Source organism: Fusarium vanettenii (genome assembly GCF_000151355.1).
Source record: "Fusarium vanettenii 77-13-4 chromosome 10 genomic scaffold NECHAsca_82_chr10_2_0, whole genome shotgun sequence".
NCBI lineage: Eukaryota > Fungi > Ascomycota > Sordariomycetes > Hypocreales > Nectriaceae > Fusarium > Fusarium vanettenii.
In genome coordinates, this window is record NW_003315807.1 from 894,196 (window position 1) to 918,658 (window position 24,463).

Below are 24,463 nucleotides of genomic sequence, written 5' to 3' on the forward strand. Positions count from 1 at the left end.
CCAACTCATTCTCTGACAAGATCAAGATTCGTCTCTTCGTATTAGTCGACCTCGATAGATACGTCATGGTCTTCACCGTCTGGCTGCCACATGCTGTTGAAGCCACACACGTTTCTTAGCTCGGTACGATTAGAAATCGCCCCGTGCTCCCGGAATCAGACTTGCCTAATCGGGCAATCCAATTAATCACCCTCGGCCAGAGTTTCTCGCCGTGCCCCGGACGAGCCGCAATGCCAAGACCCGGCATCCAACAGATCCACGATGCTTATTTCACGGCTCTTGCCCTTCTGCCGTTTCGAACCAATACGGTTGAATGTCCCGCTGGATCCTTTGTGACTCACTCCGTCGAGTCTTGTCCGTCAGCTAGGACTATGCTTCTGAACGTACAGTATCCAGCATGACGGCTTAGCAAAACGTGCGCCCTTCCGTGAGATGACATGACCACGGCTTGATTGGCACCGACCTCCCGGCCGCTGACGGGATCGACGTCCACCGCACATGCGGACCAGAACTCTCCTCGACCTCCATCCCCCGGAAGGCCCGGAGCGGAGCTGAGCTGGCTTACTCGATAACCATAACATATAGGGCCCATCCTGCCGGAACCTCACAGCCAAATCTCACATCTTGCTGCTTGTCACGTCATTGACTCTCGTAGTGAGGAATTGTCTCTGCCACATGATGATTTAGACAACATCTTATCCGCATCTGCGTAGCTCATAGGCCCCGAAGTTGCCGGCTGCCGAGCTGACTGAAAATGTAACCCGTGTATTGGCTGGCCTCATAGCTGTGAGACATACTCGTAGTTTAGTGCTCGGCAGTTCATTCGCTCAGCGCTCCTCCTCAAAGACATCAGACGTGTCGTTCTTTTCCCGCGTCTCAACCCCCTTGGTTCCCTTGCGGCGCTGAGAAAGCAACAACCGCACCATCTTGGCTGGCCCATCATCACCTTGATCAAGTGCGTCCACAATCGGCCATACACGGTTATCCTCCACTTCCAGACCAGCTTTGACAAGGGGCTGAACCCATTCCGCCCGCCGCCATAACTTGGGGTCCTCTTCCCCATTTCTCGACCTATTCGTAATAACACGACTTGCCAGCCTGAACGCAACGTTGAGATCGTCGAATTCGAGGCAGGCCGAGATCATCACGTCATACGCCTTGATGGTATCTCTTGACATCGCCTCGCTCCTAAACATGGAGCTGTAGTCTTTTGCCAGGGTGTGCCTTGTCTTGGCCTGCTCAGTGTTCATCAACAAGTCCCTGAAGAGGAAATGGTCAGGGTTCTTGCCACTGAGAAAGGCAAAATCGCGGTACAGAGGCATGGCAGCCTCTGTGCCACGTTCTTGGGCCATGGCTTCCATCGTAACCGAGATAGCCTGTGCCGAAAGATTTCCTCTGTTTTCCTCGAGAGCACCAACTGCCGTGTCGATGCGTTCTGGGTTTTCCTTCAGTGCCTTGTAAATAGTCCTGGTGCTTCCTCGGTCCAGATGAAGACCTGTTTGTTCCATGGTGCTCAGATGCTGGAATGCGCTCCCCAGATTTCCCGCCTTGACGGAGGCTTCGATGAGGGCTTCATAATGCTCCTTGGAGATTTTGACATCCAGGTTACGTAGGATGTTGATAACCTCATGGGCTAAAATCACGTCGCCGTGTCTCGCTGCCGTGCCCAGAACGTTGTCGAGAGTAACGATGGAGGGGTTGTGCATAGGGGTCCTGACAATGCGTGTCCATGCCCAAACCGTCCCTTCGTAGTGATATGCCTGGCTGAAAACATCTAGAGTATGGTAGAGGAGGCTCCTAAAGGCATCATCTGTCCCCTTGGCAGCTCTCCTCTTCTTGAGCATCTCCAGCAGTCCGTCAAAGAGGCCTACTCTACCAAATTCGATGATGAACGCGTCGTAGACCCAAAGCTCAACCCTTCCTTCTTGCTCAAAGAACTCCTCAAACTTTGACAGGGCAAGCTCGTGCTGTCCTTCCCGGAGCATTCCCACAATGATGTCTTGCTTGGCGCTTCTGGTGAATTCGAACCAGTAACTCTGCATTATCTCGATTACCCGCTGGCGTACGACGTAGTCGGGGTGGATGGCCAAAACCTGCAGGGCGCTGTAGCAGAGAGTTGGCGTAGGAGGAATGTTCTGGTCGGCCATGTCATCCAGCAGCTTTTCAACTCCTCGGGATGAGCCTGCGGGATCTACCAGGGCGTCCATCATACACTCGTAGACAAACGCATCGAGGGGGTAGCCGTGCTGGTTGACAAGGAACCTGACCAGATGGGTCACTCTCTTATGACGATTCGGCACTTTTCCAACTTGTCCACGGCCGTTTGGCATCCGTAGCACTCTGAGAGTTTCCACAATTGCTTCGGTGCTCGTATGATCAAGATGCGGCGATGCTTGCCTGAGAAGAGGATTCTTCGAGCCTCTGCTGGTGTTGTACCGTTCCTCCGGTGGAACAGGGCTTCGGGACCTCCTCCTTCTAGAACTAGTCCCATTCCCACCACTTTCTGGTTCAAATGTTCGAAAGAATTCATCGAGACTTCCCACACGTCGAGGAGGGCGCTTGTCACCCGAAGCTTTGGTAGTATTTCGGCGACACTGGGTCACGGTCGATCGATGCGTCGGTAGGTGAAGTTGCGAATTGAAGCTCCGAGGCAAGGAGTATCCGTCCAATGCCGGACGCAAGCAGCGCCAAAGCCCATCTGGCAACAATTGCGGGCGGCTCATGGTTTCTGAGGAATTATCATGGTTCTTCAGAGCTTGAATTTGGTCGGCATTTGCGTTTGAATTCCTTGGCGGAACTCTTCCGCCGTTGGAGAATATCTCTAAAAGCATGGTTATGCAACTGCGGGGACAAATAGCCGCGCAGAGCCGCCCCTCCTCTCAGCGCTCACCTTGGATTCACCGAGAAGCTGCTCCACTGAGTTGTTCCATTCTCAACATTCCCTTTCCAGCGCGCGCATCACACATCACATAGCCGCTGGCGCAGACCCGACACCATGGTACGTTCGCATGACCCTCGGACACCCAATTTCGAGGCCAACAACATCTCTCACGCCTCTTCACTCTCCGGCGCATCGCACAACGCAGCAAGAGCTAACCGCTTCTCCAAACATAGCTACCCCTCGGTCTACTAAACGCGGCCCAAGGCCACCCCATGCTGGTCGAACTTAAGAATGGCGAGACTCTCAACGGACATCTGGTTTCCTGCGACACATGGATGAACCTTACACTCAGGGAGGTGGTCCAGACCAGCCCTGTACGTGCACCCGGCGAGGACGATAGCTACAAAGGGAGATGCTAACCGGGACGCAGGAGGGCGACAAGTTTGTGCGGTTACCGGAGGTTTACGTCAAAGGAAACAACGTATGTTGCAATCTCGAGACTTGCGCACAAATGCTGAGGAGAAACGCTGACGACGAATAGATCAAATACCTTAGAGTGCCAGACGAGATTATCGACCAGGTTAGCGAGTCCCAGAGAGGTCAGCAAGGAAACTTCCGCGGCGGACGAGGAGGACAGTCAAGAGGCGATCACGGTGGACGAGGCGGTGACCGTGGACGCGGTCGTGGTGGTGGTAGAGGCCGCGGACGAGGACGAGGTCAATAAGATTGCTACTATGCCTCTGACGATACCCTCCATGCACAGTCAGAAGTGGCTATGCATTACTCCCGCCACAAAGGAATGCTCGATATCCAAGAAAGGGAACCTGTCCCTTGATATCGTGCCAACGCCTCGGGTTCTCACTCATGGGGCCCTACCCTAAAGAAAGTGGACGACAATCCCACCCAAGACAAATCAGGGGACAGGCGGGCATGGATAGTACAACGTTGTGGGCATATCCTCACTTACGAGGTATGCCAGTCAACATCACTGGATTCAAAGACAGCGCAGTTACGGTAATTGAAGCCGAAATATCGTCTATTCTATGCATAAATCATTCTACTCGGTCTATCCCGTGCAGATCCCATCAGCACCACATGCCTAACAAGGCCTTACTGTGGCCGCCCATATACCTCATTAGAACGCGCAAGACAACATATGGAAACAGATGTTTATCAAAACTCCCGTTGTAAGCCCACGTGGCTAAGATGTACACAATCCTCCCTAATGTATTTAAAAGTTGGCAACAGCCACGGCAATAGCCTGGCTATCCGAGTGTGAGATGGACAGAGTAATGTCCTTCACACCAGCCTTCTGAGCAGCGGCGGCAGCATCACCGTGAAGCTGAGAACTGGTTAGCATTATTCGAACTTGTAGGGATAAGTGAACTTACAGAGACAGTAGGGGCACCGTTCTCTCCCTTGACAATCTCAATGTCCTTCATGGCAGCACCGGCACCTTGGCTGGCGACACCCAGGGACTTGAAGACGGCCTCCTTGGCACTCCAGCGACCAGCGAAAGAGCTCTGGGGGCTGGGGGCCTGGCGGCAGTAGGCAATCTCCTCGGCGGTAAAGTTGCGCTCGACAAAGGTGTGATTGTCAATGTTGACGGCCGAGATATCCTCGACATCAACGCCGACCTGGCTATTCTTGTTGGCCACCTTGAGGGCAAGGGCCTCCATGACCTGCTCCGTCTCCTTAGCCTTGGTAGACGAGACAACCTTCTCCGACTTCTTCATGAAGTCGGCAGAGAACTTGAGCTCGGAGGTCTTCTTGTCCTCGCTGACACGGGCATCAGGGTTCAGCAGCACCTTGCTGAGCTGCTCATCGCTGTAAGGAGCGTTGTTCTTGGCGACGAACAGGGTGTTGTTGATGAAACCGTCGTGGAAGTAGCGGTAGGCCTTCTTCTGACGAGCCTCGACCTTGTTGCAGTACTCCAGGTAGGTCTTCTCATCAAGGGTGGCGAAGAGGTACTTGGGGTGGATACCAATGGCCTGAGCACCCTTCTGACCGAAACCGAAAGAAGTGACGGAGAAGGCCTTGATGCCGTCGGTCTGGATGCTTCGGCTGGGGTAGACGATGAGATCGTACTGCTCCATGACGGGGTCGACGTTGTCGGCGTTGCGGTTGCCAGGGACCAAACCAGTGTTGAGGACCTGGAGACAGCCGTTCATCATCCAAGCACCGGCAGCACCCTTGGGGTGACCAGTGAGGTACTTCTGGAAGATACCCAAGACAGCGTTACCCTTGGTACGGCCAAGGTGACGGAGCTGCTGGCAGATGACGTTGGACTCGTTCTTGTCGTTGGCCTTGGTGGAAGTTCCGTGGAATGAAGCGACATCAAGGTCATCAACGGTAAGACCCCAGGTGGCGAGGGCACCACGGAGAGGAGCAATGCTGGGGTCGCTCTTCCAGAAGTTGTTGCCCATGCTGCGGAGAAGCTCCTTCTCCTGGCGAGCAGCCTCCTTCTCAATGTGAGTGAAGCGGTCCTGGGCGTACTCCTTCTCGTCAAACTCGCCGCCCTGAGCCTTCATAGCGTCAATCTCATCATGGACGTACTCCAGCTCAGACTCCTGCCACTGCTTAATCTGCTTCTTGCGGCGCTCAATCTGGCGGCGACGGTAGTTGATGTCGAGCAGAGGCGAGGGGAACTTGCCAGGGTTCTCACGAGCGGTGGTGAGGACACCCTGTCCGGGAGCAGGGACGGAGCGGCCAATCTTGTCAGAGGCGGTGGTGGTGAGAGCGAGGACACCGTGAATGGGGACACCCATATCAAGAGCGAGCCTGGCAGTCATGATGATCTGGATACCGCAACCCTGGGACTCCATGAAGCCATTTCGGGTAGTGGTGGTAGGACGAGACATCTCCTTGGGAGTGCGACCATGAGCCAACTCATCAACGGTGTTGCTGGTGGCCTTCATGTTGGCGAACTCGTAAGAGCCTTCCTCACCGAGGTCATCGAAACCACCGACGAAGCAGATGCGGGCCTTGCCCTCCATGATGGTCTCGTAACCAACATCGACGGACTCAACAGCAGTGGCACAAGCACCGACAGGAGTCTTGATAGGACCAGAAGAAGACATCAACAACATGTTAACCCAGGCAGACATGGTGTTGATGAAAGACTCCTGAAGAATGTCGTTCTGGACAGGCTGGTCAAGGAAGCGAGTACGGTGCATGTCACGGAGGGCAGCAGCACCACCCATACCGGAACCAACACAGTTACCAACCTCAGAGACGTGGACATACTTGTAGAACTCGTAAGGATCGGTGATACCGCAAGACAGCAGAGCCTCGGCAGTGGAAACAAGCAGGAAGAGGGTGACGGGGTCGACCTGGGAGATGATGTCCTCGGGCACACCATATCGCTTGGGGTCCCAGCCGGTAGGGATCTGACCAGCGACAAGGCGGTCGAAGCGGAGAGCCTTGGGGATCCAGAGGGAAGCACCCTTCCTCAAGCGAACAATGTACTCGCCGCTGTCAGGAATCTCAAAGACCTCAACCTTGTCACCGTGCTCACGCTTGAACTCATCGGCGGTCTCCTTGGAGGCCTCGAAGGGCTCAAGATCCTCCTCGATGACGACCTCGTGAAGGAACTGCTTCTTGTTGGGGTCGTAACCCTGGAACAGCTCAGGCTCAATCAGGCGGATACCAGAGTGCTCGAGGATAAATTTCTCGTACTTCTGCTTCACGTCCTTGTCGTCAACGGGCTCACCAGTCTTGGCATCAACCCAACCGGCGTAAGGCTGACCCTTGACCGGACCGTTGTGGTTCTTGATAAGACCCATGATCCAGGCCATCTCGACGCAACCCTCAAGAGAGAACTCGCCGAAAGCCTCCATCTCCCATCGGGTACGGGAGTTACCCCAGGGACCAACTTCAGCGAAACCAGTGACAACGACAACCTTCTCAAGGTCGACCATGCCCTTGAGCCTGTCATTGAGAGGCTCAATCTCCTTCTTCCAGTCAGGTCGGTTGGGGAAGTCGAACTTGATGTTGGCACGGGGCTCAATGGTCTTCTTCTTGTAGAGAACCTCGGAAGCGGCACCGTTGACAATGGTGTTCTCAATGGCGCTCTCCTTGCTGACAGCCCGGCGGACCTCGCTGGTCTCCATGATGTCCTTGCGGAGCTTGGTCATGGTCTCGTTCAGGTTGGGGATGAACTGAAGACCACCGTTGAGATCGGCAAAAACAGGCTCAGACTGGCACAGATCGACCAGAGAAGGAGACATGAGGCCGAGAAGGTTGAAAGCCATCTCCTGCTGAGAGAAGGTGCGGACGCCAAAGGCCTCGACACCCTCAGCGACGATGTTGTTGCCAGACATGAGACCAGTGCCTCGGGTCCAGCCAATGACAGCACCGCAGATGGTGAGGTAGTTGGCCCAGCTCTCGGAGTGCCACCTGTTGAAGAGGGTCTCAAGACCAAGCTTGGACTCAGAGTAGAGACCGTCGCTACCAAAGGTACCGTGGTTGGGAGACAGGGGCAGGACGACCTGAGCAGGTCGGGTCTCGAAACCGCGCTCGGTCTTCTGGGCCTTGACGCATCCGAGGAGGCGGATAAGGTTGGTAAGCATGATACGGTGAGCGAGCTCAGACTTGGAGTCGATGCTGTCAATCTCGCGGCCGTTCTCAGAGATGGCAGCGAAGGGCACAATGAAGTCAAGATCCCAGCCAAGACCGGTCTTGGTGTCATAGATGTACTCGACGAGGGCCTCGACGTCCTGCTTGCTGCCCTGATTGAAGGGAACAACAACGATTTGGGAACCACGAGAGCCATAGCGAGTGTACATAGCCTGGTAATACTCGGTAACCTCTCGAGAAAAGCGGCTGGTGGTAACGATGACCTTGGCGCCACCGCTGATAAGACCCTGGAGAACCTCAGCACCGATGGAACCGGCGCCAGCACCAGTCATGAGAACGTGCTTGTTCTGGAAGGTGACACCAGACTTGGCAGCGTCCTCTAGACAGTTCAGGTAGACTCCAGTAAGCTTCTTGCTGTAGTCCCAGCCGTGAAGAGTCTTCTTCTTGAGGTGGAGGAAGGGGATGGTCTCGACCTTGCCCTTGGACTGGCTGGTAGCCTTCAGACCCTTTCGGCCCTTGCCGTTGTCCTTGGGCAGGATTTGGCTCTCGTTCATGGCGAGAGAGCGTAGAACCTCACCATACAAGCTCTTGATCTCGAGCTGGGAGGTCTTGGACATCTTGTGCTGCTGCTTGATGAGCTTGTAGATACGCTGAAGGTCATTCTGAACCTTGGTGCGGTTGCCGTACTCAGAGATCTTGCCACCCTCAGCCATCTGCTGAACGTAGTGCTCCAGCTTGCGGCAGCTAGTACGGGGGACTTCCTCGTAGTTGAGGTTGCCTCGGGCGTCGACTGTAGTCCTGGGGCCGGTAGGAACAGCGACATCCTTGTAGACAGGGGCAACATCGAGAACCTCCTTGCAGTTCTCGATAAGCTGCTCTCCAAGCTCCTTAGCGAGCTTGTAAGTCTCGCCTCGCTCAGTGGGGCAGTTGTCAATGTGGTACTGCATGAAGTCTAGGAGCTTGGGGTTGGAGCGGTTCATGATGCGGATGCACTGGCTGACAATCTCACGGTCGACAACCTGGAGACGACCAAAGATGATGTCAAAGTACATGTTGAGGGCGTCCTGACGAGCCCAGTTCCATGATGAGTCGTAGGTGCGGGCCTTGAGAGGGCTGAAGACAGGCTCGATACCGGCAGCATAGAAGTCGCCGTGCTCGGCAGTCCAGAGATCCAATTGGGCCTGCAGGACCTTCTCGGACTTTTGAGAGTTGAGGTGGGCCTTCTCACCCTCGCGAAGGTCGATCTTGAGGTATCGGGCAAGGAGCTCGAGCTGCTGCTTGAAGAGAGCACGCTGGTCCTTGGTGAGGGCATCGATGGCAGCAGGGTCCATCATCATGCCACCACCAGAACCGCCGGCGGGACCGGCAGCAGCAACGGTCGACAAGCTAATACCAGCGTTGTCGGCATACTTGTTGGTGACGGTGTCGAAGAAAGCCTTGGCATCAGCCTCTGAGCCAAGACGGGCAGCAGGCTCCATGGTGAGGGCCAGGAGCAGGGCACCGTCTTGTCGACCGGAACCAAGACCCCATCGAGTCTCGAGGTATTTTCGGGCGGCCGTGATGTTGAAACCACCAGGCATCTTGGAGGAGATCAATCGAGCGATCAGAGATTGTGATTGCTTGCCGAGGTTGCCATCGAAGGTGGCCTGCATGGAGGCACCAAGCTCATCGAGAGGGGTGTCCTCGGGCTTCTCAGGGGTGGAACCGAATTCCTTTCCAAGATCACCAAGAATCTCATTCTGGAGGGTCGACTTGCCTGGAAGCGGGGAAATTAGATGGCGTTCTACCATTGCAGCTAAAAAGATAAAACTTACCGCCGACAAGGTCCTTGATGGCCTTGCTAAGGGGGATCTCAAGGAGGGGCTTCTTGAGCTTCTGCGCAATCAGGGCGCGGACAATCTCAACGGCCTGAACAGGCTCATCTGCCACGGCAGCAGCAGGGCCTGCACTGGGAGCGGGAGCGGCAGCGGCCGCAGGAGCAGCAGCAGCAGCAGCAGCGGGAGCAGCCGCGGCGGGAGCATCACTGGAAGAGGCGGCAGCGGGCTCGGGCTCCTCCTCAATAGGATCTTCATCGTAGTAGATCTCCTTTGCGTCCTTGTTGTAGCAAAGGATATTTCGCTGAACAGACTTCGCGGCATCGTAGGCCTCGTACTTGGACTTCAAGGTTCGCTTGGCCATCACTCCCAAGGTGTCGGCAGGACCGATCTCCACGACTCGCTCGGCGGTCCTCTCACCGAGGAACACATCTTGAGTCTCAATCCATCTGACGGGCGAGGCAAACTGATAGGCGAGGAGCTCAACGAGCAGGGTGTGGGCGAGCTCCTGCTCAACTTCGGGACGCATGTTGGCGGAATTAGGTCGGGGGAGGAATTTGAAAGGGGTATCTCGAAAAGGCCGAATTGGCTATCGCAACCAGGAATTGGTGCGAGGTAATGGTCGAATAGGTGGTGATTATACCAGGGGCCCGCTCAACCCCAACGTAGAGAGAAATGGAGCCGTCGCAAGAAGCTCCCAAGCTGGCGAGGTGGGAGGATATGCAGCTGGCGGGAGGGGAGAAAGAAGGGGAGAAGGATGAGGATGGAGGCAGAAGGAAGAGGCCGAGGAGAGTATGAATATGAAGGCCAAGTTGGTTAATGCGTTCTGCCTGCCAGCTAGAAGCAATGAGAGGAATTGGAGAAGAGACGGAGCCAGAGGATGAGTGCCAAAGAGCGGATGGCCGGTACGAATAGGTAATCACGATTGTAGCCGACGGCGAGGGAGGAGCCGATTGTTGAACAACCGGCCCACCAAAAAGTCGTCGAGAGAAAAAAAAATTGGGGGAAGCTCTAGCCCGCCCACACCATACCCCTGTCAGGTTGCCTCCTTCCCTCCACCACATTGGCCCCTGGGTAAGGTAGGTACAGTACTTCTGGCCATGGGACACCCGTCCATAGTGCTGCCCGGCGTCTGGGCCCTGTCGTAGGCAGCTGCCGGTACCTACAGGACGCGTGCCAGGGCGCCCTGTTGGCCCGCATCCCGCTGGAACACGGTTGAGTATCCGGTACTTTCTCTCGCTCTCGAGCCTTGGGGCAAGATGACCTTGAGTGGAACATCCCCGAGCCACACATGGCTGCGGGTCCTCACTGATGGGTGTGCAGCACCCTCCTCAACCATATTAGAGCGCTAGACCTATCAAGGAAAAGACAGGCTGGTACGGCGAGCACCGGCCAGGGGCTGCCAGGGGAGCGGCTTCCCCAGAAACCGACCTTTTGGGGCACCATCAGACATGTTTTGCTGGGCTACACCACACCTCAAACACCACGGATTTGCCTTTGGTGAGCCCTTGATAGCTCGGCCGAGCGGGCTCATGATGGTGGCTAGCCACTGATGCCTGTGCTCTTATCCCGCTTATCTATAGGTCTGCATAGAGATCTTGGCTCATCGACGATAAGAAACGCCGCCTTTGATGGAATGGTCGAGGTGAGGTGACGACAGTCCTCCCACCATCAGCTCAGGGATCTGACGGATGTGGCAGCTAGCCCATGCCCACCATTTACCATAGGCTTGAAAGGGTGCGGCCCTACTAAACAGTAGGGTAGGACACTGAAGGGAGGGCCCAAACATCAGCTTTGTCGATGCAATTTCGCGTCTGGCTCATGCCCATGATGAGTTTCGGCAAGGTACCGATACATTTCAACGTCGACTTCTCGTTTCCCGTCGGTCTCCGCGCGGCCGAGTCTTGATTGAATGCACAACCGTTGAGATACCCTTTCATGCCTGAAGCTGAAACCTTGTCTCTTCCCAGCACTTCCGTATAAGTCATGATGAAGAATAGACTGCGGCTCCCCGTCTGCACTCACGAAAAGCCATGGCGGCTGGCCACAGTCGTTGGTGCATGCAAAGAGATCTACTTGGCACCATGCCGCCTGTGGGAAAGACTAGACCTGCGCTCATGAGAGGTAGATGTTGAATCACGGCGTTTTGAGAGGCTGTTGTTCCGCAAGTTTCTGCCGGCAACACGCCGAGACGAGCCGGTGCGGCGCTGTACAGGTACTTTACGCGTAGCGAGGAGCCCCACAACGTTCGGGAGCTTGAGATGGCCTGAACGGAGAATGTGGGGGGCCGGTCAATGTTGTAGGGGAAGTTGGGGACGGGAGTTGGGCGTTGGGCGGTGGACTTTGGCACAAACTCGAGAGGTTGGAATTGGGTTTCGAGCATCAGAAACAGAAAGAAAGGGTTCAATCATGATGGCCAACAGAGACAACCAAGGGATGGCCATGGCACAGTTTCATGTCTTCAATCAAAGTTGATGGTTAAGGGACAAGGTTCTGAGTCAGTTGAAATTCAATGCTGAAAAGGTCTCCTGACAAGCCCCGAGATGATTGACTTAATTTGCAAGAGTGAGGTGGTTGCTGAAATTGGCAACGGGGATTGATGCTGGTCTGCGGGAGTCCCACGAAGCTCCCGAACTGGCGTAAACAGTGCCAGTGCTGATGGTGGGGTGTTTGAACCAGAGGGAGCAATAAAAAAAGAGGTTGACGAAATAACGGCTGTAGTTTGAAAGCAAAGTTTCACTGTAGTTGCACCAACGTTTGTATCGGCTCCCGAAATGCATGCCGTTTTTTTGCCCGGTCTCTGCCAGCAAGGATCAATGGTTCCAATGGCAACCCGCAAGTGACGGCGAAAATTCAGTCAACAACACACCATCCGGAGTTTCATGATGGGCATCGATACCGGATGGATGGGCGGGTTGCCTCACGTTGTCCCATTTCCTAACCGAAGCCGTGTACAAATTGGAATGGGGTGAGGGTTGAGGGTAACTTACCAAGGTATGACGAAACCCCTTGCTGGGAATCATCAATTCCGAATTGATGAGAGATATGGATACAACTCAATATCGAAACGATGGCTTACGGATGGGCATGTCGGGGATAGATAGGAACTTGAAGGGGAGGATTTGAGTTGAGGATGCAACCTGCTTCGCAAGCCAGGCCACACCGTGGCAAATAGAATAGACCCAACCCATGGCTGGAACCGTTCGAGAGTGCCGAGTATGTGCCCAAGCCATTGGTCTGCAAGGAGAATTTTGTTGTTCCGGGTGGACGAATCGACATCTCATCAAAAATTCTACCATCAGCCTTCCGTCCATCCGCCCGCTGCAGGCGTGGCTCAACAGCAGCCTCATAGGATCCCCAAGCCGGCCAGACACGCCCCAGGCGACGGGTCCAAAGTGCTGTTCGAGCCCTCCAGAAAAGCTCTAGACGATTCTTAGAGGGGCTCTGGAGGGGAGCGAACACCCCCGAAGTCTCCCGGTAGGGCGACTGAACGGCGTTGTTGACGGCGTTGTGGAACTGAACAGCATTGCATCTGGCTGGCATCAAGTACCGGTACCTGGACAATCTCAATGACCTCGAGGACCCTTTCTCGTGGTTGGCCATGCTGAACTCAACCCTTGCCCAGCGACTTTGGTCCCTTGCCCCTCTGGGCAGGGAGTGCCATGCAGCAGGGGGTGTCTCACGTCGTGGGGCGCCGGCGGATCAAGCGAGCCGCCAATGCGGTGCATGCCAATGGCTCTCACGGTCTCACAACTGGCGGGCACATCCTCTTGTCGGTGGATGCCTTTCTTCTTCTCGACAATTGAGGTGTGCACTAAGATAGGCCGGGTTGTGGAGGGAGGCAGAGCTGCCCTCCATCCATTGTTGGTTAAAAAAAAAAAAAAGTGCTTGCTGGGATACGTACCCCTCCATATCCCCAACAGAACTGAAATTTTGGCCTGCTACTCGGTTCGCTGAGGCGGCCCCTCCACAGACTCCGTCCGGCAGCTTCAACCACGCCCTTGTTAGCCGGCTCCCGGTGCCTCGTCCCCAAAGCTGGATTTTTCTCATCTGGACTTATACCTTGGTCGGACCAATCTTGCCCTCGAGCCATCTTAGACCTCTTCCTCCTCGAGATTGTCCATCTTCATCCTCATCCTCTCTATTCCCTTCTTCTTCCATCTCCTCGTCCCCTTGCGCCTGGCTGGTGTTGTCTTGTCTCGTGCCGCGCCGCGCTCCACCGACTCTTAAGCTATTCTCTACTAATTTCCTCCCCCCTCCCACCTTCCAGGGGACCAGCCAGCTTCCGCGCAAAACCAGGACCGCCGGATTCTTCTCACCAGCGTCCTTGGGGAAAGCATCGGATCTTTATCTGGTGCCACGAGTTGAATTGATAGGTTTGTGCGCCATTGACTTCCGTTGAAGCTCTCGATCGGCCAGATAAACTGACCGCTCGCTCTTGCTTCGCCGCCTGCAGATTTTCTTCGATACCCCTTCTCTCACCATGTACGGCACCGGAGCAGGCCCTCAGACGGGCATTTCCACTCCCAGATCCAGCTCTTCTCTCCGGCCGTTGACTCTCTCCCACGGCTCTCTCGAGACCTCTTTCCTCATCCCCACCAACCTTCACTTCCACGCCTCCCAGTTGAAAGACAAGTTCATCGCGAGCCTACCCGAAGCCACCGACGAGCTTGCCCAGGATGACGAGCCCTCATCCGTCCCCGACTTGGTCGCCAGATACCTCGGTCTCATCGCCCACGAGGTCGATGAGGGTGAGGATGATGAGCAAGGCTCTTATGAGGAGGTCCTGAAGCTCGTCCTCAACGAGTTTGAGCGCAACTTCCTCCGTGGCAACGAGGCCCACGCTGTTGCCGCCACTCTCCCTGGCATTGAGTCCAAGAAGCTCGACTTCATCCGAAGCTACTACACTGCTCGCTCTGTTATCAACCGACCGATCAAGCCCCATGCCTCAGCCCTTTTCCGGGCTGCTGAGGATGGCGATGCCGAGATTTACACCATCTTTGGTGGCCAGGGCAACATCGAGGAGTATTTCGAGGAGCTGCGGGAAATCTACAAGACCTACTCTAGCTTTGTGGGTGACTTGATTAGCTCCTCAGCCGAGCTCCTCCAGAACCTCTCCAAGAACCCCACGGCCGAGAAGTCGTTCCCCAAGGGTCTTGATGTCATGAACTGGCTTCACCACGCCGACTCTACTCCCGATATCGACTACCTGATCTCGGCCCCCGTCAGCTTCCCTCTGATCGGTCTTGTCCAGCTCGCTCACTACGAGGTGACATGTAAGGTTCTCGGCGTGCACCCCGGTATGCTCCGTGACCGAATCACCGGTACCACTGGTCACTCTCAGGGTATCGTGATGGCTGCTGCTACCGCTGCCGCTGACTCCTGGGACTCTTGGCGCGAGATTGCCACCTCCGTCCTGACGATGCTCTTCTGGATCGGAACTCGCAGCCAGCAGGCTTTCCCCATCACCTCCATGACCCCCAACATGCTCCGGGAGTCATCAGAGCACGGCGAGGGTTCTCCCACTCCCATGCTTAGCATCCGTGATCTCTCTCAGTCTGAGGTCCAGAAGCACATCGATGCTACCAACCAGTACCTTCCTGAGGACCGTCACATCAGCGTGTCCCTCATTAACAGCCCTCGCAACCTGGTTGTGACTGGTCCTCCCACCTCACTGTACGGTCTCAACTCTCAGCTGCGCAAGGTCAAGGCTCCCACTGGTCTCGACCAGAACCGAATTCCTTACACCGAGCGAAAGGTCCGCTTCGTGAACCGATTCCTGCCCATCACGGCTCCCTTCCACAGCAAGTACCTCGCTGAGGCCACTGCCATGATTGATGAGGATCTCAAGGAGATCAGCATTGATTCCAGCGATCTTGGTATTGCCGTCTTCGACACCAACACCGGTAACGATCTCCGTGAGCAAGTTAAGGGTAACATTGTTCCCGCCCTTGTTCGCTTGATTACTCGGGATCCCGTCAACTGGGAGAAGGCTACTGTCTTCCCTGATGCCACTCACATCCTGGACTTTGGTCCTGGTGGTATCTCTGGTCTCGGTGTCCTGACCAGCCGCAACAAGGAGGGTACTGGCGTCCGTGTCATCGTTGCTGGCACTGTCGACGGTGGACTCAGCGAGATTGGCTACAAGCCTGAGATCTTTGATCGTGATGAGGAGAACGCCGTCAAGTACGCCATCGACTGGGTTAAGGAGTTCGGTCCCAAGCTTGTGACGACGAAGAGCGGACGCACATACCTCGACACCAAGATGAGCCGACTTCTCGGTCTTCCCCCGATCGTCGTTGCAGGCATGACTCCTGCTACTGTGCCTTGGGATTTCGTTGCCGCTACCATGAACGCTGGATACCACATCGAGCTTGCTGGTGGTGGCTACTTCATTGGCCCCATGATGACCGACGCCATCATGAAGATCGAGAAGGCCATCCCTGCCGGTCGTGGTATCTCTGTCAACCTGATCTACGTCAACCCCCGTGCTATGTCCTGGCAGATTCCCCTGATCGGCAAGCTTCGCTCTGAGGGTGTTCCTATTGAGGGTCTCACCATTGGTGCTGGTGTTCCTTCCATTGAGGTTGCTCAGGAGTACATTGAGACTCTTGGCCTCAAGCACATCAGCTTCAAGCCCGGCTCCATTGATGCCATCCAGGCTGTCATCAACATCGCCAAGGCCAACCCTCACTTCCCTGTTATCCTTCAGTGGACCGGTGGTCGTGGTGGTGGTCACCACTCCTTCGAGGATTTCCACCAGCCCATCCTCCAGATGTACGGCCGTATTCGACGACAGGAGAACCTCATCCTCGTTGCCGGTAGTGGTTTCGGTGGTGCCGATGACACTTACCCCTACCTTACTGGTCAGTGGGCTAAGAAGTACGGCTACCCTCCCATGCCTTTCGACGGTTGCTTGTTCGGTAGCCGCATGATGGTTGCCAAGGAGGCCCACACCAGCAAGGCTGCCAAGGAGGCCATTGTCGCTGCTCCTGGTCTTGAGGACGGTGAGTGGGAGCAGACCTACAAGGGACCTGCCGGTGGTGTCATCACCGTTCGCTCTGAGATGGGCGAGCCCATCCACAAGCTTGCTACTCGTGGTGTTCGCTTCTGGGCCGAGATGGACCAGAAGATCTTCAGCCTTCCCAAGGAGAAGCGTGTTCCCGAGCTCAAGAAGAACAAGGACTACATCATCAAGAAGCTCAACGATGACTGCCAGAAGGTCTGGTTCGGCCGCAACAAGGAGGGCAAGGCCGTTGATCTTGATGACATGACCTATGCCGAGGTTCTGCGACGTCTCATCGAGCTCCTCTACGTCAAGCACCAGTCTCGCTGGATTGACCGCTCCTACACCGTTCTTACTGGTGACTTCATTCACCGTCTGGAGGAGCGTTTCACCACGTCTCCTGGACAGGCTTCTCTTCTCCAGAGCTACTCTGAGCTCAGCGACCCCTTCGCTGTGATTGATCGTGTCATCGCTGCCTACCCCGAGGCCGAGACCCAGATCATCAACGCTCAGGATGTCCAGCACTTCCTCATTATGTGCATGCGCCCCACCCAGAAGCCTGTCACCTTCATCCCTACTTTTGATGACAACTTCGAGTTCTACTTCAAGAAGGACTCCCTGTGGCAGTCTGAGGATCTGGATGCGGTTGTTGACCAGGACGTTGGCCGAACCTGCATTCTTCAGGGTCCCACTGCTGCCAAGTTCTCAACTGTCATTGACCAGCCTATCAAGGAGATTCTTGACAACATCCACGAGTCTCACATCGAGTTCTTGACTAGGGACCAGTACAGCAACAACAAGGCCTCCATCCCTTACACCGAGTACTTCGGTGGTAAGCTGGTTGACCCTGAGATCCCTCTGGACGTTGAGGGCTTGACTGTCAGCTACGACACCTACAAGAACACCTACCGCTTGTCGTCGTCTGCTGCTGCTACTCTGCCTGAGCTCGACTCCTGGCTGTCTCTCCTGGCTGGTGCTAACCGCAACTGGCGCCACGCCCTGCTCATGTCGGACGTCGTCGCCCAGGGCCAGAAGTTCCAGACCAACCCCATCCGACGCATCTTTGCTCCCTCCCGTGGCCTGTTTGTGGAGATCTCCTACCCCAATGATCCTGCCAAGACTACTATCGTGGTTCGCGAGCAGCCTCGCCACAACCAGTATGTTGATGTGATCGAGGTCAAGCTGGTCGGTGAGAACAAGATCCAGGTCAACATGATCAAGGAGACCACCGCTCTTGGCAAGCCTGCTGCCCTCCCTCTCCTTTTCACCTACCACCCTGAGGCTGGTTACTCGCCCATCCGTGAGGTTATGGAGGGCCGCAACGACCGCATCAAGGAGTTTTACTGGAAGGCGTGGTTCGGAGAGGAGCCTCTTGACCTTGACGCTGATGTTACTGCCAAGTTTGATGGTGGCAAGACTACCATCACCGGTGAGGCCATCAACGACTTTGTCCATGCCGTTGGCAACACCGGCGAGGCCTTCGTTGACCGACCCGGCAAGATTGTCAACGCTCCTATGGACTTTGCCATTGTCATTGGCTGGAAGGCCATCACCAAGCCCATCTTCCCTCGCACCATTGATGGCGATCTCCTGAAGCTTGTCCACCTTTCCAACCAGTTCCGCATGATCCCCGGTGCGGAGCCTCTGAAGAAGGGCGATGAGGTCACCACCACTGCCCAGATCAACGCCGTCATCAACCAGGATGCTGGTAAGATGGTTGAGGTTTGTGGCACTCTCGTCCGAGACGGCGAGCCTGTTATGGAGGTTACCTCTCAGTTCCTGTACCGCGGTACTTACACCGACTACGAGAACACCTTCCAGCGCAAGGTTGAGACTCCTATCCAGGTGCACCTTGCTACCACCAAGGATGTTGCTGTCCTCCGCTCTAAGCAGTGGTTCTCCGTCGATGAGCTCCCTCGCGACATTGAGCTCCTCGGCCAGACCCTGACCTTCCGACTCCAGAGCCTGGTTCGCTTCAAGAACAAGAACGTGTTCAGCAGCATCGAGACTCGCGGCCAAGTCCTGCTTGAGCTTCCCACCAAGGAGGTGATCCAGGTTGCCAGCGTTGACTACGAGACCGGCGAGTCCCACGGCAACCCCGTCATTGACTACCTTGAGCGAAATGGTAAGACCATTGACCAACCCATCAACTTTGAGAACCCCATCCCTCTCAGCGGCAGGACTCCTCTGGCTCTCCGAGCTCCCGCTTCCAACGAGAACTACGCTCGTGTCTCTGGCGACTACAACCCCATCCACGTCTCTCGTGTCTTCTCCAGCTACGCCAGCCTGCCCGGTACCATTACCCACGGCATGTACTCTAGCGCTGCCGTGCGAAGTCTCGTCGAGACCTGGGCCGCTGAGAACAACGTTGGCCGCGTTCGCAGCTTCCACGCCTCCCTGGTTGGCATGGTCCTGCCCAACGACGATCTTGAGGTCAAGCTCCAGCACATCGGCATGGTTTCTGGTCGCAAGATCATCAAGGTTGAGGTCCGCAACAAGGAGACCGAGGACAAGGTTCTCGAGGGTGAGGCCGAGGTTGAGCAGCCCGTCACTGCCTATGTCTTTACTGGACAGGGCTCTCAGGAGCAGGGTATGGGTATGGAGCTGTACGCCAGCAGCCCCGTTGCCAAGGAGGTCTGGGACCGCGCCGACAAGTACCTCCTGGACAACTATGGTGAGTTGAATACCCATTTGCGTATTGTAAAACGCATATACTGACTTGATCGCTAGGTTTCTCTATCACCAACATTGTGAAGAACAACCCCAAGGAGCTTACCATCCACTTCGGTGGTCCCCGTGGTAAGGCTATCCGCCAGAACTACATTGCCATGACCTTCGAGACTGTGGCTGCGGACGGTAGCATCAAGTCGGAAAAGATCTTCAAGGACATTGACGAGACCACCACTTCGTACACCTACCGCTCTCCTACTGGTCTGCTCTCTGCCACTCAGTTCACGCAGCCCGCCCTTACCCTGATGGAGAAGGCCAGCTTCGAGGACATGAAGTCCAAGGGCCTGGTTCCCAACAACAGCACTTTTGCTGGTCACTCGCTCGGTGAATACTCGGCCCTTGCTGCCCTGGCCGAGGTTATGCCTATTGAGAGTCTGGTGTCGGTTGTGTTCTACCGTGGTCTCACCATGCAGGTGGCCGTGGAGCGTGACGCTGCCGGACGGTCCAACTACTCGATGTGCGCCGTTAACCCCAGCCGCATCAGCAAGACATTCAACGAGGCTGCTCTGCAGTTTGTGGTGGACAACATTGCTGAGGAGACTGGCTGGCTCCTGGAGATTGTCAACTACAACATTGCCAACATGCAGTACGTGTGCGCCGGTGACCTGCGGGCTCTTGACACGCTTGCCGGCGTAACCAACTTCCTCAAGGTGCAGAAGATCGACATTGAGGAGATGAAGAACAACATTGAGGAGGCCAAGGGTCACCTCCGCGAGATCATTCGCGGTTCTGCTGAGAAGACTCTGGCCAAGCCTCGTCCCCTGGAGCTTGAGCGTGGATTCGCCACGATCCCTCTCCGAGGTATCGACGTGCCTTTCCACTCGACTTTCCTCCGATCTGGCGTCAAGCCTTTCCGATCCTTCCTGCTCAAGAAGATCAACAAGACATCGATTGATCCCTCCAAGCTGGTCGGAAAGTACATTCCCAACGTGACGGCCAAGCCGTTTGCGCTGACCAAGGAGTACTTTGAGGATGTGTACAAGCTGACCAACTCTCCCAAGATTGGTGCTGTCCTGGCCAACTGGGACAAGTACACTCAGGATGAGGCGGCCACCAACGGTGTTGAGGGTAGCGACAGCAGCTCAGGCGGTGACTACGAGGGCCCCGGCGCTGCTGCTTAGATGGATGGATGGATGAATAGAGGATAGACGACTGAAGAAGAGTCACGAATGATTATGAAGAAGGTTTTACAGGTTCCTGATGGATAGGACCGATTTACTATTACACGAAGGAACTATATCACGATGTATCGTATTACTTAGAGAGGCGTTTGCTTTTACTGCGCAGTTAGACTCTATTATGTTGAATGTTGTGTAATTTCTCACCAACGGGAGTGGCATTGCAGCGTGACCAAGTGACGGCAGTAAAGGCGTTTGCTTGAGATGAGGCATCGATTGGTGGCAGGCCCGTGGGTCGGCTGCCGGCGACGGCCGGTGAACGGGGAGATAGCAAACAAGGTGGAGGTGGCCTATCAGAGGAGGAGTTAGGCCTACTCCGAGCTCCGAGGTACACGAGTTGACATGGTTGGCCGCTAACTCGTTTACATGTAGGCGTTTCGTTTGGTAGACAGAGGCCAGATAGGGGGATGAGTTTGTCTATAATAACTAGAAAAGACTCAAGACAAGCTGGAATTTTTGCTCTCTCCTCTCTTCTTTGCAATTGATAAAATCCGGTCTCGGCATTACATCATCATCACCCTCAGTCTCGCTCTTGGCACGTGAATCAATCAGGCAAAGCGTCACAACTTGAACCGAGGAAGCACATACAACCAACTCAACCAGCAGCAACAGCAGCAGCCCCGAGATGACGGGCCTGAGGAAGCAGGTCTTTGCCGGCACCTTCATCTCCAGCAAGAGCCCGCAGGAGCTCAACTATCTGCACAATGCCGTCATCTGCGTCGACGGGGAGGGCAGAATCGCCAGGGTCGATAAGGAGCCTGGCAGTGTGAGCAAGCTGGAGAATACGCTCAAGACGCTTGGATGGTCTGCGAGTGAGGTGGACATTCATGTGGCACAACCGGGACAGTTCTTTTTCCCCGGCTTCATCGGTGAGTTTGGATAATGGACTGTGGGAATGCGGTCGCTAACGATACTCTAGACTCTCACGTTCATGCGCCTCAGTATCCCAACGTGGGCATCTTTGGAAAGACGACGCTCATGGAGTGGCTTGAAAAGTACACTTTTCCCATGGAATCGAGCCTCAAGGATCTGGACAAGGCACGCAGGGTGTATACCGCATGCGTGAGACGGACGTTGTCTCATGGAACAACGACATCGGCCTACTATGCGACCATCGATGTGGCCGCCACGAACCTCCTTGCCGATATCTGTCTCGATATTGGACAGCGTGCCCTTGTAGGGCGTGTCTGTATGGACAATCCGACCACTTGTCCTTCTTACTACCGCGATGAGACAGCTCAAGAGTCATTGGAGAGGACGCGGGAGACGATCCAGCATGTCCGAGACATTGACCCAGATTTCAAGCTCATCTGCCCCATCCTTACACCCCGCTTTGCGCCCTCGTGTTCTAGCGAGGCCATGAGGGGTTTGGCGGATATTCAGAGGCAGATGGACCTACCGGTGCAAACACATATATCAGAGAACGAAGGAGAGATTGCGCTGGTAGCTCAGCAGTTTCCTGAGTCTGGCTCTTATGCAGAGGTTTACGACAATCATGGCCTTTTGACGCGGAGAACGATCTTGGCGCATGCGGTGCATCTGAGCGAGGGGGAGGCTGCACTCGTGGCCAAGCGGGGGAGCAAAGTGTCTCACTGCCCATGCAGCAACAGCTCCCTCACGAGCGGAGCAGCGAAGGTGCGGTGGATGTGGGATCGGGGCATCACGGTCGGTCTCGGCACCGACATGAGCGGAGGTTACAGCCCCTCGGTACTCGAAGCGGCACGGCAAGCGGCTTTAGTAAGCCGTCACGTAGCCATGGGCGTCACGGACGGAGCGGAGCGGGAACGGAGCAAGCTGACGGCGGAGGAGGTGCTGTACCTGGGGACGCGGGGCGGCGCCGAGGTTGTGGGCCTAGAGGACCGCGTCGGCGGGTTCGAAGAAGGCATGGAGTGGGACGCACAGCTAATCGGCCTGGGACAAGTGGACGAGGATGGCATGGGAGGAGACAGCAACGTCGACGTGTTTGGGTGGGAGACGTGGGAGGAGAGGATGGCCAAGTGGCTGTTTAACGGAGATGATCGGAATGTGAAGAAGGTGTGGGTGAGGGGGAGACTTGTTCATGAGCGGTGAACTACCTCCTCCTCCTCCTCTAGCCAAGAAACAAGAGGCTATCTCGGCATATCTGCCAAGAAGGGTGGCCTCAAGAATGGGCGGCCTCCAGCTGATAGAGAGTAAAAAGGTCGTATCTGCCCGTGGCTTAAGCCTTACAAATGTCCACAGCGTTTCACATAATCTCGCATTCCAAGAGAGGTTTTTCGTTTTGTAGAGGGTGCGCCACAGACAGAAGAAAGAAAAACGACTTTAACCCCTGCATAGGATGGTCTGCCGTGGGATGTTTCAACCCAACGGGGGGGGGAGGAGATCATCTCATGCAAGACCAAGATTAAGACCCGGCTGAACAATATTGCCGTCTGACTGGTGCTGCAGCCGCCGCCAAGGGCTGTTGGCCATCATTAAGCACAAATGTAAAGACTTTGGCAGTGGCTTAGATACAAGTCTAATATCAAGCTTGCAAGCTTGGAGCTCCAAGCTAAATAAACCACAAGACACATTTCTGCCAGCAGACAAGGCAGATTTTCTCAACAGTCTTCATCTTTCAGCTGAATGCGTCTACTAGGCGATAAACTGAATAGACTGGGGACTCATGATGGCTCAAGAACCTTGGCATGGCTTTCAAGACTCCAATGAAAGCCCCTGTCAAGTGCGCGGATCCCTGCAACACACGGCAGTCTTTGCCCTTCAGCCCTGCGCTGCTTGGCGCCAGTGCCTGCAACGGTCCTTGGGCGTCTATTGCTGCTTCGTCAGTGGGAGCATAAGAAGAGGGGGAGTCCCCCTCTCGGTAGATACAGTGGCACATTAAGAACATCATCTTTGTCTCTTCCCAAGTAAATCACTAACCAATACTTCGCCATGTCGGGCACTACTACCTCTACTCATGGCCTCACGGTCACTGGCGTCCCCAAGATGCCCTTCTGGCTCACCATCCTCCGCATCGTGGCCCTCGTCCTGTCTCTCGGCGTCCTCATCGCAGCCGCCTACCATCTCTCCCTCCTCGGTGGTTGGAGCCAGTACTACGTCGGTTCCAACCCAGCCGGTTTCCTCATCTTTGACGCAAGTCACACACATATCCCTACACTAATATATACTCGACTAACATTCTTAATAGGCCATCTTCACATTTCTCATCCTCGGAGGCATGTTGGCTGCAGAATTCTTTGCGCCTCACATGTACCTCCGCCTCCTCTTTGTCGGCGCCCTCATTCTTGACGCCATCTTTTGGCTATCTGCCTGGGCCTGGGCCGCTTCTTGGACTTCGAACTACTACTCCATCTACAACGCTGCTGGCTTTGGTCTGTATACTGAGCTGTCTGCCTGGGGCGCTTCTATGCTTGCCGGTTCTGTTCTTGGCGCTATCACTTGGTGAGTCTCTTTGTTGCCCCTTCTCGTGGAATGAAACTAATTGTTAAAAGGGTTGTTATCATCGTCATTACCGTCTTCTTCGTCAAGGCTTGCATGGACTCTCCCCAAGATTCTTCCTTCTCTCCCAGAGCCCCAACCGACCCCGAGATGGGCCCTCCCAAGCAAGAGGGCGTTTCCCAGCCGCAGTATGCTTAGTTGAATAGGCCAAGCTGCAGAAAGATCAGTTGACCACACAAAGGAAGGCGAAAGGAATACTATGATACCCTGGGTCTATGACCCCTGTGATGGCTTTGGCAGGGCTTGGTTGATGATGGAGTGTAATGATGAAGAATGGTTATGCTTTTCAATGTGCTTAATTTACCTGCGGAGGGTTTGGTTCTATATCATACATGACTCTATACAATTGTGATTCTCCAGACGCCTGCGCGCTGTCTGTCCTGATGTAACCGAAAGAAAAAAAAAGAACCTGAGATGGGAAAATGACCAGAAAACAAAAGAAAGAAAAAAAAAAAAAACAAGCCCAGAAGCAAAGACATTGATCGTGATCGTATCACTTCTAGTGAAAAAAAGAGCCAGTGACCAAGATCCCACCCATTTTATAACCCTTCGGCCTGACGGTGTGTATGCTCCTGTTGTCTTCACCCATGGTTGTCTATTATAGGTGCTGAAACTGCGCCGCGATGCAAATTGTCCGGATATGAGTTGAATTCGAAAAGACGAGGCCAAGAGCCTAGCAAACAAGGAAACTCTCCATTCTTTGTGAACCAGAAAAAGACGGCGTAACTTTTTCGTCTCCATAGCCAAAAGGATCATGCTCAAATGGTGTTGTCGTTAAAAGCGTTGCTCCAGTTACCAG

General features: G+C 54.9%; 6 protein-coding genes across 6 annotated transcripts; 4 read left to right on the forward strand and 2 right to left on the reverse strand.

The window, feature by feature from the left end:
• Positions 1–748: 748 nt before the first annotated feature.
• Positions 749–2,530, reverse strand: NECHADRAFT_105463 (uncharacterized protein; the record flags this gene model as incomplete). The annotated part of the gene is made up of 3 exons (XM_003040019.1): positions 749–893; positions 924–2,441; positions 2,483–2,530. 3 exons carry the CDS (start codon positions 2,528–2,530, stop codon positions 828–830), a joined length of 1,632 nt encoding a protein of 543 aa, XP_003040065.1. The 3' UTR covers positions 749–827.
• A 465-nt stretch (positions 2,531–2,995) lies between these two features.
• NECHADRAFT_85726 (uncharacterized protein) lies at positions 2,996–3,605 on the forward strand (the record flags this gene model as incomplete). Its single annotated transcript, XM_003039817.1, has 4 exons — positions 2,996–2,998; positions 3,115–3,255; positions 3,312–3,362; positions 3,423–3,605. 4 exons carry the CDS (start codon positions 2,996–2,998, stop codon positions 3,603–3,605), a joined length of 378 nt encoding a protein of 125 aa, XP_003039863.1.
• A 294-nt stretch (positions 3,606–3,899) lies between these two features.
• On the reverse strand, positions 3,900–9,802 carry NECHADRAFT_72277 (uncharacterized protein; the record flags this gene model as incomplete). Its single annotated transcript, XM_003040020.1, has 3 exons — positions 3,900–4,223; positions 4,273–9,215; positions 9,274–9,802. 3 exons carry the CDS (start codon positions 9,800–9,802, stop codon positions 4,113–4,115), a joined length of 5,583 nt encoding a protein of 1,860 aa, XP_003040066.1. The 3' UTR covers positions 3,900–4,112.
• Positions 9,803–13,756: 3,954 nt separating this feature from the next.
• On the forward strand, positions 13,757–20,335 carry NECHADRAFT_64009 (uncharacterized protein; the record flags this gene model as incomplete). The annotated part of the gene is made up of 2 exons (XM_003039818.1): positions 13,757–18,953; positions 19,010–20,335. 2 exons carry the CDS (start codon positions 13,757–13,759, stop codon positions 20,128–20,130), a joined length of 6,318 nt encoding a protein of 2,105 aa, XP_003039864.1. The 3' UTR covers positions 20,131–20,335.
• A 477-nt stretch (positions 20,336–20,812) lies between these two features.
• NECHADRAFT_50060 (uncharacterized protein) lies at positions 20,813–22,257 on the forward strand (the record flags this gene model as incomplete). The annotated part of the gene is made up of 2 exons (XM_003039819.1): positions 20,813–21,056; positions 21,107–22,257. The coding sequence occupies 2 exons, from the start codon at positions 20,813–20,815 to the stop codon at positions 22,255–22,257; spliced, it is 1,395 nt and encodes a 464-aa protein (XP_003039865.1).
• An 894-nt stretch (positions 22,258–23,151) lies between these two features.
• NECHADRAFT_85730 (uncharacterized protein) lies at positions 23,152–23,802 on the forward strand (the record flags this gene model as incomplete). Its single annotated transcript, XM_003039820.1, has 3 exons — positions 23,152–23,262; positions 23,354–23,607; positions 23,658–23,802. 3 exons carry the CDS (start codon positions 23,152–23,154, stop codon positions 23,800–23,802), a joined length of 510 nt encoding a protein of 169 aa, XP_003039866.1.
• Positions 23,803–24,463: the final 661 nt, after the last annotated feature.